A 12,830-nucleotide genomic window follows, 5' to 3' on the forward strand; every position below is an offset into this window, starting at 1 on the left:
ATATATATATATATATATATATATATATATATATATATATATATATACACTAGCTATATATATATATATATATATATATATATATTGTATATATATACATACATACAGAATGTCCGGTAATTTTTGACAATGTTGAAGTATAAAGATAGATTGGCTTAAATTGAAAAGAAAAGTTACGTACTATTTTGCAAAAATTGCAATATAGTTATTGCGTTATTAACTAAAACGTCTGAGCAAATGAGAGCATGAGAAGCCGTATGCCGGACTCAAGGAAACCTCGCAAACTCGAAAATTTTGATTTTAATAAAACTTCCCAGACATGTAAGGGGTGTAAAAAGAAGAATTTAGATATTTTTTGTAGTTGCCCAAAAACGGTTTACAATAATCTTTTTAAAATAAGCATTGCCTATTTGATATTTATAATATTTTAAAATATAACATTTAATTTTAGAGCTCAAAATTATTATAAGCGGAACTTGCTGTCAATAGTAGCGGCAAGCACAGTAGGACTTATAATAGTATTTGCAGTGGAGACAATACTAAAGGTATTAAAATTTTATATATTTTACAATATATACATTTGTTAAAATAACTATAAATAATTGAGTTATTGTATAGTAATCTAGATTCTTAATTTTTTCATATTTCGATGTAATCGTAATCTCAGCATAAAGAAAATTTGTTGCAAGAAGTAAAAATATTATTTATCGAGGGTTTTTTTGTTCCCTTAACAGGTACTCTTGTGCACAAAAAGAAGTAGTTCGACCTGTTTGGCTTTTAAGAGATATGTAGAAACTCTGCAGCATCTACACAACATATCTACGTGCGATCCAGCTGATACCAATTCCAAGTAAGTTTCTTCAAATCATATAATTATTACTCATATTTCCCAGGTCTTTATTATTCACGATACAAACAAAAAACCACAAGTAATTTATTCTTGAAACGCAATCACATCTCGATCTATATTAATATGTAAATTATGTATATGCAAAGCACGTTGGAGATTTATATACAAAGAAGAATAAAGAAACTACAGCACATAATGATTTTACTTGATCTCTTTGATCTCGCGATCGAAATAGATATTATATAACATAAGTATCATTATGATATTGCGTAGTAACCAAAGATGTGCATTATTTGAAATAGATTTGAAATAAAAATACAAAATAAAATGCTGATTTTGTATTTTGCATTTAAGATACATTTTTTCAAAAACTATTTTAAATTTCCATTTAAATGGTTTTCATTGCCCATTTTTTATTTCATATGCATTTTTCTTCCAAATTAAAAATCGCGACATCAGTAACACTGTTTAACAAAAAAAGTGCACAAGAACAAGAATTAAGTTAAGTTTGAATAACATAATTAAAAAATATTTCAGATACTTAATGGCTATGTAAGACGCAACTTGTTCTTCTGAAACCATTCACTTCTAAACAGCATTGCAATCAAAATATAATATCAAAAGAATAATTAAATGTCTGTAAACAAAATGTAGGCAAACATTTTTTGAATATGTAAATGTTTATAATTCAATTTTTGTAATTTAAGTTTATATTAAAAGAAATAAGAATTTAAGTAAGAAATAATAGTAAAAAAAATATAAATAATAAATAATAATAATAAGTGAAACAGGACCGTCGATATACAATTAAAATTAAAGAGACAAATGCCATTTACGATCCGGACTGGATAAATAATAAAAAAATAAAAATTTAAATATAAATAAATATATAAATATAAATATTTTAAAAAATTATTTTTATTTTTTAAAACTATTTTAAAAATGCCTGTTTTCCATTTCCTATTTTAAATGGTTGTTTAAAAAGCATTTTGTATTTTGCATTTTTAAATAGAAAGGTTTTATTTAACTATTTTGCATTTTCTACTTCAAATGGGTTTGGACACTTATTTTGCACATCTCTGGTAGTAACATACTAAATCCATAAGAATATTTCCAAGCATATAAAGAGTATAGAATATTATTTTTTCTTTGTAAAATTCTTTGCAATATTTGTTTGTAATATTTGAATGTTTGATATTTCAAAAATACTAAATAAATTCCGTTCAAATAAAGGCTTGCGGCCTGTTTGCACTTTTTGGCCGATTTTGCTTACTGTCATCCTTACTCCACTCGGTATTCTATAGGTATCCATTCTAGCATCTAGATAGTCCCTCTAATTAGAGTCTGGCCAACTTGCAGTTCTGGCAAAATTCTGCGAGAGAGGAGGATATAAGAGAGAAAGAGAAAGCGATATACATTCATATCTTTTGCTTTCTCTCTTATATCCCTTTCTCTTTCTGTTTCTCTTGCTTTTGCCAAGAAATAGCGAACTAGACTCTGATTAGAGGGACTCTACTGCTCGCGGAGACGAAAGACTCGAGCTCATAGGATGGTATTAGCTGTAAATCATATGAGGTTTCGGTGCGTGTTGCCCTGTGCGTTGTTTTTTAATAAAATTATTAATATTATTATGTTATAGAGTTAAGAGTAACAGTAAATGAAAATGTATGTCAATTGTGTACACATATATTAATAATTCTATTAAAACAACAACACGCACTGGAGTATAGGAACTCTAACACGCACCAAAGCCCCATGATTTACAGCTAATACCATCCCTGAGCCTGAGCTTGAGCGTTTTTCGTCTCCGTGAGCAGCCTAGGATCTAGATGCTACGAACCGAGAGAAGTGGGGATGGCAATAAACAAAACCGGCCAAAATATGCAAACCGGTCGTTAACCTGAATTTATTAATAATAAATTAACATATCTTTTACAGGTCATACAACACTAAAATGCTTTAGCCATTCTGAATGTTTATTCTTTATGTCATGCTTCTATTTATAGCACTTCAAAACAGATATATGTTCAAAATAGATGACTTTAGGATATTCTGGAGCACCGTCCTAACTAAAAGTATGCAAGAAATATTAAAAACACCGATATATTACAATAATTCTCCAGCGATCCAAAGACAAAAAAATGTATACCTATAAATAGTCACGGCAAATCTAATAAAATGTAAAAGACATAGATGTAGTAACTGTAAATAACTTTTACCACTATATTTTTTTTCAACAAAAAAATCGCAAAAAAAATTTTTTGTATTTAACTTGTTTCAAATTTTGTTGCTATATTTTTATTTGTTGATGATCTATTTGTGTGTAAAATATCGTTATATTGGTAGCATTTTTTACCCAAGTAACACATTGCGGTCAAAATGACATTATTTTGACGTCATATTGATCCTATTGATCCAATATTACGTCATTTTTTGGTCAATATGATGTTACTTGGATAATGTTTTTGGTTTTGGGTACATTTTAATCTACATTTTAATTCTCTGTAACGCCATAAGATTACGTGTTAAAACTTGAATATTTAAAAATTGAAAACTTTTTATCTAACAATCTCTCCAGATTCTCCAGAACATCCTTAAAAATCTAAAGTTAGATTTTTCATAATTTGTATAAAGGTACAAACAAGATTGTCACAATAAAATTCTTTAAAATTTTTAAATACGCAATTCTACATCTCAATTTTTGTAATCTTTGAAATTAAAATATAATTAATTTAATATAAATAATTGAAAATACTTTTGATTGCTTAAATAAAATACTAAAAACAAATAAAGAAATAATATTACATTCAAATAATTAATAATGTTATATTTATATGTTCAATTATTTATGCACGGAGAAAATTTTATAGTAAATATTACTATGGTGTCGCACTAGCTGCGGACCATCGAGGAATTTTAAGTTAAATTACTATGTTTATGGTAAAAATTACGTTATTTAATCGTTTTTAAAACAATAATTATAGTATTTTAACTTGAAATTCCTCGATGGTTCGCAGCTAGTGTGACACCATAGTAATATTTACTATAAAATTTTCTCCGTGATGTTTTAAATTTTTTCTGAGTGTAATTTCCGCAAATATATTTCCTATGTATATAATTGTTGCTGTTTTTGCCGTTCTAAATAAGAATAGAAAGAATTCTCTAAGGAATTTTCTTTAATCTTCGTAAGAGCATACAAGAGCGTTATCATGAAAACTTCGCAAAACTCACAAAAATTCAAATGTAGAATTGTATTTAGAAATTTAGAACCGCGCATTATAAAAATATTCTCTGAATTAAGTTAAAGTTTTATCTGAACATGCAAATTTTTCATGTGAAAAGATATATATTTGCACAAATTAATATATTCTTGAATTCCTAAAATCTGTTAGATGGTACAAATCGATGAACACAATCCGCTGGCACCATAAAATAGGCAGCATGAAATCAAAGAATGCTGGTTTAGGAGAAATTACTCAAAGAGACATGGTGCTTACTCAGTACGGTTTTGTTGGATTTATATACAATGCGCCTAACAGTTTTGGATTGTCCAATACACTGGAAGAAAATGAAGCATTTAATCATTTCTGGCGCGTAAATGCTTATATGTTAGGAATCTCTGATAGGTAATGTATATGATAATGTTGAAAAGTGTGTGTATGTGTGTGATTTTTACTAAACAGGTTTAGTAAAAATTACTTTTATTCATTAACATCTCTGAATATAATATATTCTATTATATGTATGTATAATCTCTAATACTTCAAATTTAGACAGAGATATACATCAATTTTAGAATTCTATATTATATAAATATATGTATTAACAAGTGACAAGCAAAAAAGCTTTAAGAGTTCTACGCGGTTGACGGTGCGTAAATTGACGTTATAACAATCTTTAGTTACTAATAATAAGATACATAATAATCATAAATCGATCGTTTCGGCTCCGCTTTGAGCCATCTTCAGCGATGTGGTGACAATTAAATCAAAACGATCTCATGTTCTCCGACGAGAAATAAATGAGTAACTTCAAATTTGGTGGTCTAAAAATAGCGCGAGGAAATTTTCTATAAGAAAATCTAAGTAAAGGTTGGCTATAATGATAATAGTTTATTATTTATATGATCGAAATTAAAATGAGTTATAACTTGAGCAAAAAGAGAAGTAATGTCACTTAATCACCAGCTTAGAGAACGCGAGAATAAGCATTAAAAGTGGTAAAAAAACATCGAGAAACAATACGATTTGTAAGTAGAAAACGCTGTTACAATTGAAATAATGATGCATTTAAAATAAGACATCCCTGATTTCAAATAACAACCGTCTCATCCGGCTGTCAAACAGTGACTAAAGTAAAGTCAGGAAGCAACAAACAAATACACACACACACAACCCAATTCACTATAGAATATTTAAACGATATTGTATAGTAATGTATAGATAAAGTGTTAAGAGTAGGAGAAATTTAAAATTGATAACAAAGGGAATACTAAAGCCAAATTGAATAAACATTTTGAGGTTACGGATAAATAAATAATTTAAAATAATGACTGGTGTGAAATTAAAAAATAACAGTCTAAAAATTAACGGTAGAGCAGATTATAGAGCTAACTTTATTAGTTATTCTTTTTTATCTACAGATTTAACCTGTGTCGCAAAAACGCTAAGGAGACTTCTGAATTATGTCAGAAGCTCAAACAACTCTATGCGACTTATTTAACTGAAGTGTCATCGGAATTTGACGAAATATCGACACACGCTTTAGATGCCTTTTGGTACATCGATATCACGGCGGATAAAGAATCTTTTATGTCGTTCACGTATAAATTACACGATCTCCCATGTAAGTATTCAATTTTTGTTTTAATTACAAATATATTTATATTTCGATAATTTTGATATTTTTTTATTGATATCTTTTTATTGTTTTTGAATATTTAATTCTAATTAATATATTGTCGATAAAAATTAGCACTGTTACTTTTATTAAACCAGAAATTGTTAAAGATATAAAATTAAGATATATATTATTTGTAAGAAAAAATTTTACTAAAATTATTATATATAACTTCTACTTAGTTTTATAATGTTTGCTATAATGACAATTACCTACAGTGAAATTAGATGACTTTTATTTAATTCTTTTCATCAGCATTAATAATATATTTAAAAAAATTTTGTATTAATTGAAAAATTAAAATTTTTATCGAATATAATTAATGTTTCAGATAAAAAGCTTGGATGGTATAGTTGGTTAATTACGAAATATCGTGAGACGATGTTTTATTTGTGTCGTAAGTATTGTACAGATTTGTGTGGCATTTTATTATTGTAATCAAGATGGTCCGCTAATTTATTCTCTATCTTTTTCAGTTGTACCTTATATCGGACCAGTAGCAAAAATATATAATTACTACTTGGTTACATTTATAATTTGGAGTTCTAAAAACTTTCCTATACTTGCCTGGATAAAATTTGGAAAAAATAACGTTCGACTTAATCTATACCCTAAACACTAATAGCCTTAACTTTGCTGACGATTTACAATATCGACCATAGTATAAATATACATATTATACTATGTACATTTATACTATGTCGATATTGTAAATCGTCAGCAAAGTTAAAGCTATTAGATAGACCATAGTATAAATATACATAGTATACTATGTACATTTATACTATGTTGATATTGTAAATCGTCAGCAAAGTTAAAGCTATTAGTGTTTAGAGTCTACAAAGAACAGACCTATAAATATACAGGACATAGGACACACATACACGCACACACACACAGGACATACGTCACTGTGGAGGCTGTTGTATTCTTGGTAGGACAAATTGAAATACGCACACTGAGAGACCCAATTAGTTGATAGAACCAAAATTTTTTTGTTGGCGAGTTTTGTTTTGTTGAATTAAATCACTTGATTTCTGCAAATGATTAAGTAATTTGGAGAAACCAACTTCTTTTGTTGGAAAGTATTTTGTTCCCTTAATCAATATTATTTAAATTTGTGTTGTCCGAAACAAAAATTATTGTTGTAGTTGCGATTCGTCGTTAATTTGTAGCCCAACAAATTATTTATCTCTGTACAACACAATTTACTTTGTTCATTCAAACAAATAGTCCCCGTATTAGGTTGTAGCCAAATTGGATCTTTTGTTCTTTGAACAAAATATTTGGTTCCACATACATATTCTTGCAACAAAATTATTTTGTCTCTATCTTATTATTGTTTAGTGTGTTATTGCGATAAATATTACCACATGCCTTAGTTAGCTAGTTTTTTACTCACCTTTTTCTAGCAAACTTTTAAATTGAGTTACGGAACACACTAGATTTAAGTGCAACACAATAAGATATCTTTTATTTTCTATTACCAAAGACTAATATGTATTCGATTGTGAGAGCCCAAGCTGGGCCAGACTGATTGTACCCTAGTTCATAAGAATTTCCTTGTTTATTGGAAATATATGTAATCCTGACAGTTTATATGGTGTGCAATAAACAGATTAAAAAAAAACATGCTTCAGTTGTCTTGGTACGATGCCCTACACGGAATGAGGGAGGTTCCAGGTTCGAACTCTGGCTGAGGTAATATTTTTTTCGCAATAAATTTAATAATTTAATTTAATTTAAATTAGCGGTTTTTCTACATAACATTATTTCTAAGAGCATACCTAAACCCAATAGTCATATGGCGAACAGCTTTGAATTAGTTAACAAATTAAATGAAACACATATTAATAAGGATTTTACCCTTATATCTTTAGATGTATTCTTTCTATTTACCAACATACCTATAAATTTAGTAATACAAAGCGTTTCTACTAGGTGACCGGATATCTCTAATAATTGTCATATTCCCAAAGAAGAATTTTTGAAAGCTCTAGAATTAATTTTAAACTCAACATATTTTATGTTCGATAAAATTATATATAATAATTATATATATTTTCAAGTGCAGGAGTGGCTCGGCGACAATAAATTTTTAATTCTGGATTGGGGATGAAAATATAAAAATTCTACGTTGATGCCAGTAATGACAAAATCAAAGCCTGCTCCAGAATCGTTACTAAGAAATATCTCGTGTAAATGCACAGGGTCTTGTGAGAAGGCATGTGGCTGTCGACGACTCGGCTTACAATGCTCCCAAATCTGTTTGTCTTGTCAAGGAATGTCTTGCACGAATCGAATGACAATTGACCTTGGAAACGATGAAGTGGACAAAATAGATGATCCCAACTTCGAAGATTTTGAGATCTTCTCCGGACATCAAAATCAAGAAGCTGAGCAAAACAAGGCAGAAAAGGATGAAAGTGACATAGAAGATATTGTAATTCAAGCTGAGCCTATGGATACTGAGGATTGAAATAATTATTCAAGACGCGGATGTTAATTTCCATCAACATCTGCGTGTTGGATAGTTTTAGTGTATCCAAGGAATATCCAAATAATTATCACATCAAAAAAACATATTTTCAATGCTTGTGGATTAGGCCTACTGGGGAAACCACAGAAAAAAAAACGCACCATTGACTTTACCTCAGAGGTGGTGTGGAAAATAGTCAAAAAATGCACTGTCTGTATGTTTGAATAAATGTTATAAATAATATGAATAAATTTTTTAAAAACATTTTTCGAGTTGATATGAGACGACGAGTACAACAAATATAACATGTTTTTCTAATTGTTTATAATAATTTTTAAGTAAACAATTTGTTCATAAATAAGTAAAAATGAGAGAATGTGTTGAAAACGGCTTTGCAACATGGTTCAATAATAATGTGAAAAATTACGTAAATTTTAATAAAAAACAATTATTTTAGTGTAAAACAAGCGTTATCCGACCTGTGCGCAATATTGGATAACTTTGCGCGTCAATAAAAAAATCAGCGTTCGTCGTACGAAAAAAATACAAGGGTCCTTTTTTGTTGCAAATTTCGTCCACAACAAGATGCATACGATAAAATTTGTCTCAAATAAATTCTAAGGCCTGAAAACAGCGAAAAACTAAGACTATTCCAAAAAATCAAATTTTTTGCTTACATAGCTACAAACTAAAGAAAAAAGGTCTAAAAAATCGGTTACACCCTAAAAAGTATTCTTTGTAGTTCTCAGATGATGTGTGATTTTTTGAAATTTTAAATGACGGAAAAAAATCACCGACGCAACATAAAAAAAACGATGAAATCGAGGGTATTCGGGATCCGAGTCTCGGACTTTGACGGCGCGTGCAAGCTAAACGACTGACTTGACGATAAATGTTGTTCAAATCATTATTGTAGATAATTTTACGCTCTACAAAAAAGGTACGTATAATTAGTTACCCTATCTTGCTTAGTTTTCGAGATATTTGAAAAAAGATTTAAAAAATCGCGTTTTTTGTTAATAATATTGTTAATAACTTTGTAATGCGCATGCGCATTGCGAAGCAAAATAAATCCCACTTACAGCACCTCAAATCAAAGCGATTCATGGTGGTTGCAATCTGGGAAGATTAATTGGAAGGTTCGATCTCTAATATGACTGGCCTAATGGTAGATAGAGCGTTTATATTGTCACATCCAAAATTTCATTCAAAAAATATAAAATTTATAATAGACACTCTCTTAAAAAACGACTATTTTTTATCATTTATCTTTAACACAATCAATATACTAGAATTAAGTCTCTCTTTAATAAATGTACACGCAGACAAAATGAACCTTCACCGAGTAATGATAACGAGGAACAACGTATCTGGTTCACTATTCCTTACGTTTCAAACATTGCGGAGAAATTTATAAGCGTAACTAAAGATCTAAATGTTAATCTTTCGTTTTTCAGCCTAAATAAAATGCGAAATTTCATTAGAGTACAGAAAGACACTCTCCCAATCCAATCCAACAAGAACGTAGTTTATAAGATCTCATGTAAAAATTGTGATGTTTCTTACGTCGGGCAAACGATGAGACAATTAAAAACCAGAATTTCCGAACATCAAAATCACATCCATAGAAATACTACCAATCTCTGTTATTACAGAACATAGAATTAATTTCGACCATGAATTTGATTGGGAGAATGTCGAAATACACTAGACAGAGAAAAATACTAGACAGAGATTTGATATTTAAAGAAATTATCTAAGAATTATATTTGTATTTATTAAATTTGTATATATTATACTCGATTATTCTTCGAGCTCAAAGAGAATAATCGACTGTGATTGGTCTATTTTCTTACGGCCGTGAATATTTGATAATCTACATATATTTCACGTAAATTAACGCCGAGAGAGTCGCGTTTTTCATCGTCTTAATAATACATTAATAATACAGTTTTACATTCGCGAGATTTACGAGCTCGATATCTGTGCGTGCAATATTTAATTTTGTAATTATATTTTCAATTAATTTCAACTGCGTGTCTTCTAATCACTAGCCGTTCGCTTGACTCGCGTAGGATCGCGCGACGTTGTTGTCGACGTCTTCGAAGATTTCGTCGCTATTCACGTAACGCAATAAACACAAAACGAATCGAATTGAAATAAAATAAAATGTTTGTGCGCTAAATAAATATACGTAAATATATCTTCGCGGAACGGAAGAATCATTCTGATGTAAATTATTTCAAAATTATTTTATTAAACTATATTGTACATTGTACATATATAAAAATAATTTTTTTTTAATTTCACAGTTTCTCTCTGTTTTTTCGAGGGAACGCAAGAAGAAGCATCGTCCCATCGAGGCAGGTGCCGGCGGAACAACATGCGGTAAATATGTAGATGGTCTTTTATGCAGAAGAGTTATCCACTTTTCAATTGGATAGTTAGTCAGAAATTAAAAATTAGAAAAAAAAAGTTTTATTTTAAAAATTCTATAGAAGCTCTTTTGTATTCAATAGACAGAGTATATTCTTAAAAAATTACATAATTATTTCATTAAATTTGCTTAATTAACTAAAATATCAACCAAAATTCAGTGTTCAATAATTATTTTTTGAAATATTTATTGACTGTCTCTTTGTTTTCTGTTCTGTTTGGATTTTATATTTGTTTGTTATAGAATCATCGTAGCGACGTTGCAGAATAACTTCGCTGTTGCGCATCGTACGGTGAATGATGATTACAATTTATTAATATCAATTAATATTAATTTATAAAAATTTAATTTTTAATTAAGGAAGCAAAAATTATACTATGCGTAAGGAATTGGGATGATCAAAGTAATTATGTAGATATATTTCAATATAAGAAATAAGATTTAACAATATACATGCGTTACATGTCACGTGCGTAAATTAAGAAGTAGTAAAAAATACAAATGTAATTAATATAAAACCAAATAGATAGATATAAGACAAATTAGATCAAAATTGCCAAAATTCCTTTATAGAGGAAGCTTTGTGATAGTAAAAAAAAATGTTTCGAGATTTTGATGGAAATAGGTTTAGAATGTTCCAAAATGTCGAGAAATCATATTAATAGAAAATGTCCGGAAGTATGTATGTATATGTGTGCGTGTATGTGTGGGTGTGTGTGTACGGCTTTTTTGTACACGCATCTACTTCTACAATTTTTTAGATACCGGGTTGAAATTTTGCACACAAATAGAGTATCATAGAAAGTATGTTCTCCTTTAATTTTATTAAAATCTGTCGACTGGTATGGATTTTAAGGGGATTTTTATTTTTTAGAAAAGTGCGTTTTACGCTGCAGCTTTCTCAATATTTAAGATATCGATTTATTTCTAATTTTATTATATTCTTCAGTCTTTTCTATCCCTATGTCATATATAATTTTTTAAGATTTGGATAATCAGTTCTTGAGTTACAGACGTTTGAAATTTTGGAGAATCCATATATACATAGAAGCCTTATAAAGTTTTGTCTAATCAACTAAATCTTAAAAAATTATATATGAAATAGAGGTAGAAAAGACTGAAGAATATAATAAAATTAAAAATAGACCAATATCTCAAATATTGAGAAAATCCAGACAATTAAGCCAATTAAGGAAATTTATTATTTCCTAATTTTATTAATAAAAGCAATTTTTATATATTTAACAAATTATTTTAAAGTAGAAATAAAAAACTATTGTAATAGTCTAACATATATTAGTCGCAATAAAGATTATTATCACAATAAAAAAGTGCAAGTATTTCTAGACGTGATGGCTTAATTACTTTAAGAAAAATGCTAAATTACTAAAATTAACAGTTTGCACTATTTGTTACAATTATACCTGTTTCTGTTTTACAATTGGGTACGTTATATGGCCAATCACAGACCGTTGTAACTGGATTAAAAGCTGTTCCAGGACCACAGTTCATCACATAAGTAACACCGTTTGCACATTGAAGGAACTTTTTGCATGTCTCCGGATGGGGCAATAGTCCGGTGAAATCCACAGGACACGTAATTTTTTTAACTTCAATATATTGCGCTTTGTTGTGTTCAGATTTTACATTTGAATGTGTAAGTGGAATTTTTTCATCAGATTTAAAAATATCTGTATAATAAAACAGATTTAAAAAATTTTTATTACACGATAAAAAAAACGAATTATTTCTTCTAGTAAGAAATCACTTAATGCTACCTTCGCAACCTTTTACATTATGCGGCCAATCGCACACACCAATAGCAGGGTTGAAAACCGTTCCAGGACCGTAATTCATAATATAAGTTGCACTGTGCGCGCATTGTAAAAATTTCGTGCGATCTCCATCCTGTGGTAACAATTAACCGATCAAATAAGGTGGACATTTTGGTTCCTGTATCAAATACCAAATAAATAGATAAAGTAGAGTGAAAGACAAAATTAAATTTCGATTTATGATAAATAATAATACATTTTCAAAAAACGCACTCGTAATTTTTGTAATTTTCGATTAATTTGGAAATCAGAATCTGGCTCCCTGAAATACACGGATTTGTCTTCGTAGCATTTTACTTTATGCGGAAAATCGAATTCTAGAGTATCAGG

At 29.1% G+C, this 12,830-nt stretch overlaps 1 protein-coding gene across 1 annotated transcript in view; it reads left to right on the top strand.

Annotated features, from left to right (window-relative positions):
• Positions 1-8,343, top strand: part of LOC112459732 — a 9,139-nt gene extending 796 nt beyond the window's left edge. The window contains exons 2-8 of the mRNA XM_025024002.1: positions 452-545; positions 735-850; positions 4,243-4,476; positions 5,493-5,695; positions 6,081-6,146; positions 6,226-7,450; positions 7,824-8,343. Coding sequence (XP_024879770.1) covers positions 4,256-4,476; positions 5,493-5,695; positions 6,081-6,146; positions 6,226-6,371 — 636 coding nt within the window. The 5' untranslated portion in view covers positions 452-545; positions 735-850; positions 4,243-4,255 and the 3' untranslated portion in view covers positions 6,372-7,450; positions 7,824-8,343. The remainder of the gene's footprint in view (positions 1-451; positions 546-734; positions 851-4,242; positions 4,477-5,492; positions 5,696-6,080; positions 6,147-6,225; positions 7,451-7,823) is intronic.
• Positions 8,344-12,830: the final 4,487 nt, after the last annotated feature.

This window comes from Temnothorax curvispinosus, unplaced genomic scaffold (assembly GCF_003070985.1).
Source record: "Temnothorax curvispinosus isolate PA1 unplaced genomic scaffold, ASM307098v1 QBEX01010109.1, whole genome shotgun sequence".
Taxonomy (NCBI): domain Eukaryota; kingdom Metazoa; phylum Arthropoda; class Insecta; order Hymenoptera; family Formicidae; genus Temnothorax; species Temnothorax curvispinosus.